Source organism: Lupinus angustifolius, chromosome LG05 (genome assembly GCF_001865875.1).
Source record: "Lupinus angustifolius cultivar Tanjil chromosome LG05, LupAngTanjil_v1.0, whole genome shotgun sequence".
Classification (NCBI taxonomy): domain Eukaryota; kingdom Viridiplantae; phylum Streptophyta; class Magnoliopsida; order Fabales; family Fabaceae; genus Lupinus; species Lupinus angustifolius.
The window spans coordinates 5,741,021-5,750,500 of NC_032013.1; the positions used below are offsets into that span (position 1 = coordinate 5,741,021).

The window sequence follows — 9,480 nt, forward strand, 5'->3', positions numbered from 1 at the left end:
ATATATTGACTCGTATACTATTTGTACTTATTTTTATAATATATCATATTTTGTTTAACTTAATTACACTTACCACCTTTTTTGTTTAAAAAATAACATTTATTTCTTATACATTGATAGTAAATATAATATATGTATAAAAATTAGGAATGTTACTAAAACTCAAGGAACGGTCAGTATAATTTAGTCTTATTAATAAGTTTGTTGTCAGGACACTTGGTACTCGGAATAGCATGATAAATCAACAAAAGAATGGAAAAAAAAGGAGCATTATAGATAGTCTAAAAGAGTTGCAAAATCTAAACTATTACAAGGCCGAAGCCCATGCCCAACCTTAATCACTACCCCCGAGCTAACCTACAAGCTATGCCTCGAGTATGGAACTGGAAACACTCTCATCTTCCTTCATAAGAAGATATCCACTCCCCACATAAAAGTTGATGGACATCCAGAAGAGATCCTTGTCGGGGTAGGCCAGTTGGAAATGTTCCAAGGCACTTTCCCAGGCAGTCAGAGCAACCTCTCTGGAAAGCTCGGGGTACTCATATTTCTCAGCCACCGCAACCTCCAGCTGGGTCTGGACCTCTCGGTTTCAAGTGCAAACGTATATTGTCAAATCACCAAGTTAAGCTCATCAATTACATCAGACAATGCATCTGCCAACAATAATGTGGAGAAACCATGATTCCAATGCTAGCATGTGAAATTAAGCAAACAAGAGTGATTGACATTTAGCATTGACTATTTGATACGAAAGTTGTGAATGTGATTCAGGATACTTGAATTTCAAACTGATTTTGAAAGTGATCTCAAGGTACTGTCATATGGCCTCACTAAAACACAATTTCAGCCAAATCAAGAACTGGGCATTTTGGAGACAGATGTGATTGCCATAGACTTGATATTTGATGGCCTATTAGCGCAATGAAGAGAAATTAAAGTTGAAACAAAATCACCACAATGTTCTATTAGATCAGTGAATGCAGGTACTTATAGTTTATATATGCTCTTTAACTAGACATGAAATTGTTATATCCCCCTCCTCTCATTATTCAATTCTTCTGACATAGGCCGGCCACTGAAGCTTAGTCATTCCAACCACCCCACTGGTTATTAGAGGGGAGAACAGTACTACTGAACCGTTGAGAATGTAATTTTTCGTAAATAATAGATGGACTGTTCGACTGAAATTGATCAAGAAACCTTGAAGAAGTTCTGTATGCATCATTTTGGGGGGGAAGTATATTTCCAACATGATCTGGAAGTCCTAAATTCTGAGGCGTGGACTGTTGCATTAACAGTCTAAGTCTCGCATCATCTACACTGGGACTAAATTGTGGAAGTGAAGTTTGCCTCGGGTCACTCCGGTCAAAAGATGCATTACTCAGCCTTTCAGCCAGCATACCACTACCAACTTCCCATACTGGAAGATCATTAATTTCAATATTCCTTATCCTGCCAATATTTCCAGAAGGAGGAGCATACTGCTGTTGCAAATATTTCACTGCAAAATAAAAGATTCGTGAAAATTTTCTAAGAGTACAAAACGTAAGCAAGAAACAAAAGTGTAGTTAACATACCAGAACTGTTATCCTGATCAACCCTCCCCAATGAAAACCTGGGAGGTACTCTGCTGGACATTGCAAATCCTAGTGGGCTTGAAGAATGAGCAGTTGACACTGATAAAAGACAATTGGAAACAATGTAAATATCAATTTCATAAAACTTGGTACCACTGTGAACAAAAATACGATGAAAATGGCATTTTAAAAGCACTAAACTATTTTCATTTGATGGAGTCATGGAGAGAGGGTGACTGGATAAGATAATAGATATGCAAGGTCTTAAATTTTTTATGACAAACCAATTAGGCAACAAGACTTCTATTGTTACCAATTATGGACCTCACCTCTATTTGCAAAAGGAAATTAGGTTTTTTAAAAGAAAAAAGATAACAACATGCCGTAAATGACCTAAACAACATAGTGGAAAAGAACATACAAATATATACAAGAATAAAAACCAAATAGAAGAAAAAATCATATGAAAAATGAACTGTTGAAGCAGGCTATAGATAATGCCATTCACGAGCACTAAGCAGAATCCTACGAACAAATATTTACATATCCATAAGCATATTTGGAGATAAGAAGCCCGAAGTTCATCCAAGTAAAACAATAACTAGAATGCCACTGTAAATTTGAACACCAATCAAGAAATAGAAATTAGAACACTAAATGAGAAATATATCAACAAGATTTATGTATATAAATTCAGTAAAGCAACAATAACAAAAAGTGGGAGCATTTCAGCATGTTATTAATCAGTACTTACCAGAATATTTAGAAGGCACAAAAGGCTGACTTCCAACAAATTTATCTAACAGCATAGAATTGCTTGATGGGGAAACATGTGGGTATTTTCCGGCGGAAGTATCCTTGTTTCCCATTAAACCAGCAGATGCAAAGTTCCCTTTCGGAGCATTCCCAGCAATCCCAAAAGATTGCTCCAAATCAGATGCATCATTCATGAGATTATCCTGTCTGGCAAAGGAGAACCTTGACTGGCTCTTGTCTTGGACTTTTCGTAAAGTTGGTGATTTAAGGGGGAGATATGGTTTACCACTTTCATCCAACAACTTAACTAAGGAATCTTCCCATGCATCCAGTTCCAAAGACAAAATATTAGATATGATGGTGTTCTCTCCCATGTCTGAAGCTGTAATATCCTTATTCTCCACAGGTTTCCCATGTCCTGTCTCCGACGGTTCACTAAAAGACTCGGAAGGTTTAACCAACTGATTAAGGTTACAAATTTGTTCTTGTTTTTGTGACCACATTTGATGGTTTGATTGGTTCACATTCTGAGGAAGACAAGATGAACAGAGCCCAGATGATACATTATTAATTCCTTTGCTAAAATCTTGCTGGTCACGATTTATATTTATCACATCATCGACAACAATATCTTCCCAGAAAGCTGGTGTGGTTGAATGTTCTTTGGAATATGAATACTCATTATCTTGCCACAAATTTGTCCCTGAAGAAGAGTTGATTGAGTTATGAGTATAATGTAATCTGACTGAATCAGGAATGAAAGATGAATCTTCAAGTGGACTGCACATGCTAACAGATGATAACCCTGAACATAAGCCCTGTACATCCTTATTTGAATCAATGCTCACAACTTTGTCAATATCGAAATCACAATGTTGTCTGGAGATCTCCAGGAAGCTTGTGCTTTCAGAGGATGCAACCATGTCTTGATCATTGCCCGTAAAAGCTGCTAGAGACATTACAGAGTTAGGCAATGCAGTGCCAGTAAGTTTCTCCACAGTAACTTCATTGATAACATTTGACTCACATGTTTGAGAATTTCCATCAATATAATGTTTGTTAAATTCTGAAGATAAGAACACACCATTAGACTCCATCTCAGAGCCATTTTCAGCTTCCCCTGAACTATTAAGATTAGACCTTTCAGTGGAAGCAACTACTGACACAAGAGCTTGTGGGTCATTAGATGCCTCAACTTTTCTATTGAACAGAGTACCAGAACATGACAAATTTGTATCCTGTATAAGATTGCCAGATACACACCTAATCCTAGAACAATTATAATGTACCAAAAAAGTCAGCCTTCACACTACACACAAATTAACACAAAAATACCACAAATCAGTAAATTAATTACCAAGAGGTCACTGCAGGAATTGCTGTTGAAATGTCTGCCCCAATACCAGAACAGGATCCTTTGATCTGGTTCTCAATTTTCTGGTTTAACAAAAAGATTTGAGGTTAATAAAAGACGTTGGCTCACTGCCTTTTAACAAAAAGTTTGCCACAAAATGATGTGCATGAAAACTTTACTTCCGAAGGATTTCTGGAAACTGAATCGGTCGCCGATGACGTATGTCTAGAGTCAGCTGCAGGCGGTGGTAAAACGCTGCCTGAACAACGATTTAAATTATTTGTAGCGCCAATAATTTGTTGGACCCTACTCCTGTAACATCCAAAATATAATCAAAGACCATACAACTCCCAAGCATAAACAATAAATGTAGTTGATAAAGGGAAATTGAATCACAAATCAAAAAGCTTATTGTCTGCATCATGAATTAAAATGTATCGTTAATCATAAGATACACAATTAACCACTAAAACTAATACAGAATATATTTTTTCATAATAAAACTACAAAAGTAAGAAATAGATTATTTTCTCATTTCCTTTCATATGCATACTAGTTTCCTTATATTTTTATTTCCCTTTTCTATATACAATATTTTCATTATATTTTTGTTTCCTTATTTTCTCTGAACATTAATTACAAGGGTTCTCCATACTCTTATCTCTCTAATTTACAAAACCTATCAAGAAAACCCTATGTCCCTATGCCCTGACTGCTGATTCACTATATCTATATATCTGGGCAGCGATTAGTGGCGCGCTTGAACCTGTTTCCAGCTGCCTTCTTCATAGAACTCTCTATCGACGAGATTCTGGCCACACCAGCTATCATGACCTTTGTTGGTTTCCCAACAGTGATGTTTGGCTTGGTATCCCTTAGAGATATGTGTCGTCAGAATCGGAGCAGAATTGCAGTTCATGCAGTTCCCGCAATTCAACATGTGATTCTGGTAACATAACAACACTCCACACAATCTGTATCAAGCAGATAAGACTTCCACTGAATCGCATGAATGAAATCATGATTCATGAGATTCGAACAACCATTATATAGAGAAACTCTAAACAAGCATGATTGAAAGCAAACAAAAATAAATAAAAAGAGGTCATGAAGGAGGACTACAAAAAAACGAATAAGGCTTGGTTGTTGTATAAAAAAACTAATAAAATTAGGACAAACCCAATAACTGTGGGATATTTATGGAAACTAGGGAGAAAATTAAATGATGCATTTGAGTAAGATACTGATAGCATGATATGTATGTTTAACTAATCTGTCGGTTTTACAAATTTGCAAGCAAAAAGACATTGATTTGCAACTTAGGATTTGCACTCCCAAATGAAGAAACAATATAGATAAAAAGGCGATCAGCTGATGCTTATTAAGGAAGACATAGAAGTTCCAAAAGTTAAACAGACAGATGGGGTACATGAGTTGAGAAGCAACATACCTTGCAAATGCTAACATTAGTTCATCTTTAGTAAAGCTATCTTCCTGAGAACCATAGTCATGTAGATATAAACAATCTCTATTGCTGCAAGGCTGGACAAGCCGTATAATTTAATAGAAACATAAAGGCAAAGTTGTGTAAAAAAACATTCATATTAATCAGCTTAAAGTGACTATTTTACCACATTTCTCAACCATGCATGGCAATACTTTGTGGTTCCAAAACAAGCCCTGCAAATGCAAATATCCATACATCTTCACATGACCATGAAAGCCTCACAATTCAATCAAAAGAGCATATCCTTACCTCAAGGATCTACCTTCCAATACAAAACAATGCACTGATTGTATACACCGGACTGCTTCGGACTCCTTTGAGTAAGTTATATACCTAAAGATAAGAAAGTTTTATTCATTAAATACAACTTAATATATAAATTATTACAATCTACAAGAACTGATCTCCAATCTTGGAAAGAGACATAACTAAAACAATAGACCTAAAGATATGAAATAATTAAATATAAGAAACTTTATTCAAGAAATGCAATTTGATATATAAATAATTTACAGCTTACAAGAATTGGTCCCTAATCTTGGAGAGAAACATGATTGAACCAACAGACACTAAAAAAGGAAATAATAAAATAACCAAGGGACACGCGTAACTTTCTACTTGAAAATTGTTGTAGGGTGATTACTTCTGAGACATTCAAAAATCAAAATAACTTACACACAACAGCTGTTTTTTGCAGAATGTTGGATCATGCCAGTTGCGGTACGAGATATTGACACTTTCAAAACCTTTCCGTACCGGCCAAAGTACTCCCTTTGCTGAAGTAGCTGATATAGTCCAAACAGTAATGTTAACAATGGGGAAAATGGTTCCGGTAATAACAATTAAAAAGACGCTTTAAACATGTGGAGTATGCCTGCCATGCTCCACATAGATTCATTTAGCAAAATTGAGATACAGAACAGCAATGGAGTACTCACATCTTCATGTGCAAGGTTAAGAGGCAAACCAATTATGTACACTAGGTTGCGTTGAATGACTCTAACATCAGTAAGATGTTTCCTTCCTTCTGATGACTTGGGCTTCAACTTTTGCATTTTCCTTTTGTACTTTGAGTTCATTTCAGCAACTAATCTACATAAGCAGGAAAATCATATTAGTACAAATCCACAATATCTTAATAATAAAATGTAATACATAAATTTAAAAAAAAAACCTCCATAGTCAAAACAACCTTTGGCAATTTAATGCCATTGCCTCAATACGTTCTTTGTCATAAGGTGAACGGCAGGCTGGACAACGGCCCTCAGTTTCATCCTTTTGTGCCATTTCTATTATATGGTGCCAACACCATACACAGATCTGCGAAAAGGTAGATGGAGAGAGAATTAAAAAATATGATTTATTGGGATAGGTATCAATTATCATAGCATGAAATCAGTAATTGTCATCACTCGTCGGTTAAATGCCAGAAGCAGTACACACAGTTTTAAATCCAATTTATCATCATCAGCATATGGATTAAGGTTAATGCACATATATTTGGTGTTTTAAACAAGACTAAAGTCAACAATAAACATAGGAACACACAAACGAACTGAGGAAGACTTTCATAGTTAAAGAAACAAGTCCTAACCTCATAGCCACATTTGCATGGCTTCAGCTGCTGATCAGTCAGGTCCATCTCTTCAGTGCATATGGGACATGATTTTTCTCCTTTGTCACCCATGTTAGTCCTGGAATTTCGGCTATACAAGAAATTAATAAAGTATTAAGATATTGAAGGAAAATCTTCTTCTTATTGACATGTATCAATTGCAACTTGTTCAAAATCCAAAAGGTCATTGAAATTCTAAGCACGAGCACAAATTAAGCTTATAAAAAATAATATATGATCATAACATGAGACCATTTGCTGCACAAAAGAAGGATTTAAAAGGGAAATAGGAATGACTATGAATGGAATTTGTTCAATAAAGAGTCTCCATGCTCATCCCTGAACCCAATGGGACTCAGAACCCAAAGGGAAATTCTCTTATTGGCCAGTTGTGGGTGAGAAGTGAATATAACCCCCCGACAACATGACTCATAGCCACGTGCTCTATCACGATGAGCTACAGGCCCAATATGCAAACACTGCACATAATATTAGGCAATAGGGGGAATTTCTATTTATTGCCAAGTTAAGTGGGTAACACCATAATGGCCCAGGCAAACAAGGAAACACAGACACCTAACAATAGTCACCATGTCCGCGTCAGACACGTATCATATCTATATTAGACACTTTTGGACATTCTTAACCCTATTCTACAGAAAAACTATTTGTTTTTCCATATCCTTGTGTTTGTGACGTATCATATCCGTGAGACCGTGACGTATCATATCTGTGAGACCGTGACGTATCATATCCGTGAGACCGTGACGTATCATATTCATGGGATCGTGATGTATCATATCCATGAGACTGTGACTTATCCATGCTTCCTTGCAGGCAAAGGCCTGATGGTAGCTAATGAAATACTAAAACACCTTGTCATCCACTTAAAATGATCTGAAAACATAGTTACATAAAAAAGAACAGATCGATAAAAAACATTACCATGCTTCATAGTCACAATGCACGATTATGACTGCCACTGAAGTTCAATAAAAATTCTTTTTTCATTATCTTAAAAACCAAAACTGATGATTCTCTAATTTCTCTAAACTACAATCATTCTCTGATTTCCTCAAATTATTCCAACAAATTTCAACTACTAACAGCTCCAACAGTTAACAAAAAACACAATTATAATTACAATATAATAAAGGAACAAACAGAAAACCTATCAGAAATTCATGTTTTGTATCTATATCATTTTTTTATTACAGAAAAACGTTGAGTTAAACAAAAGCACAATAACAATCGATAATTGTGAATTACGTCGTACATAAGTGGAATCAAACCAGAGTAAATGCAACTAAATTGAAAATCAAAAAGCGTAACAGAAGAGATAAAGAAAACGAAGGAGGAGAAAACGAGAGAAGTGAAATGAGGATAGAAAGGAATGAGAATGGTTGAAGATTAGGGTTTAGGAGAGTGAAACTTACGGTGAGATTGAAGAAGAGGAATGAAGATAGAGAGATAGATATATGGATAAAGTACAATGTTATATAGAGAAAGAGACAGAGATGAGGATTGTATGTGTACGTAACAAACAACCCATGAGTTGAAGCCAGATTCGCTTTTCGACTGTTTGGCCATTTTAACTTTTTTGACTAATTTCTCTACAAGATTTGTACAAGTGGCCATTTTAACTTTTGATTAATTTCTCTACAACATTTGTGTCCTAAGTTAGTAAATGATTAATCTAGTCACCAACTATGTCTTCCTAAAGTATTAAGGCTTCACTAGATTCTATATATTGTACGAGGTAGAAATTCGATTTGTGTGAGTGATAATAGTTACATTACCTTAAATGGATTAGTTATATATAGGTGAAGCATAGCTTGGTTATAAAAAAATGATAAATGTAGTTCAATTTCCTACGACCAAAGCTAATCCCTCATGGGTTAGTTAGAAGTTGTTAAAGTTGAACAAATGTGTACACATTGCTAGTTGTGTATGTATCACTCTCCTTAAACAATCATTTACTTTATTTCAGCCATGTGTGGGGGGTTTAGAAATGTTTTTTGAGTTTGATTGTTATCTAGTACTATGTGATTTGTATTCTCATGCAATTGTCTAGTGGTGTGAGATTTACTAATCTTGAAGAATCGTATTATCTAGCACTTGGCTCACACTTTTTGTTAGTATTCATTTCTCCCCATCACATAAAAAACGAAAGGTGACTTATAGAATTCAAAATTTGGTTGAGGAAGATCATCATAACACCGACACTCTAAATGATACTAAAGGAAATGAAATTCTAAGATTTTGAACTAGTGTCTCATGCTTCTTGTCCAACTCAGGGGAGATGGTGAACTATTTCCTTCAATTATTATTACCTCTTTACCTCCACCATCATTATATAAATTTACATGCCAATTTTGAGATATGATGAAAATGAATTTCACATTTCCATTTTACTCTTTTGGAAATAGAATTGAAGTTTGCAAAGTTCCTCATTTGTTGTATTAAGCCAACATGCTACTCACTTCATTTGATACCTTACTGACACTAGATTTAGCCTAGACTTGAGAGATTATGGAAATGATTGGAATTCTGATAAACATGCTCTTGAGTACTAGGAGAAGACTAGCTATGAGATTTGTATGATTTTTTAAAGATATAAAGTGAATGAATTCTAAAGATTCATGTTTTATAAGCATTATAAAGATTA

At 35.2% G+C, this 9,480-nt stretch overlaps 1 protein-coding gene across 6 annotated transcripts; it reads right to left on the reverse strand.

The window, feature by feature from the left end:
* LOC109347574 lies at positions 725-8,352 on the reverse strand. Of its 6 annotated transcripts, none has more exons than XM_019587498.1 (14): positions 8,249-8,352; positions 6,792-6,891; positions 6,390-6,517; positions 6,136-6,289; positions 5,873-5,982; positions 5,447-5,530; positions 5,322-5,370; positions 5,141-5,232; positions 3,870-4,002; positions 3,694-3,773; positions 3,421-3,605; positions 2,335-3,285; positions 1,581-1,679; positions 725-1,504 (listed from the first exon to the last, which is right to left on the reverse strand). In XM_019587498.1, the coding sequence occupies exons 2-14, from the start codon at positions 6,882-6,884 to the stop codon at positions 1,086-1,088; spliced, it is 2,577 nt and encodes an 858-aa protein (XP_019443043.1). In that variant the 5' UTR covers positions 6,885-6,891; positions 8,249-8,352; the 3' UTR covers positions 725-1,085. The 6 variants fall into 6 exon arrangements, with proteins under 6 accessions (XP_019443043.1, XP_019443044.1, XP_019443042.1 ...); XM_019587499.1 differs by having other exon boundaries at positions 2,335-3,282; positions 8,249-8,351; XM_019587497.1 differs by having other exon boundaries at positions 2,335-3,282; positions 3,364-3,605; positions 8,249-8,351.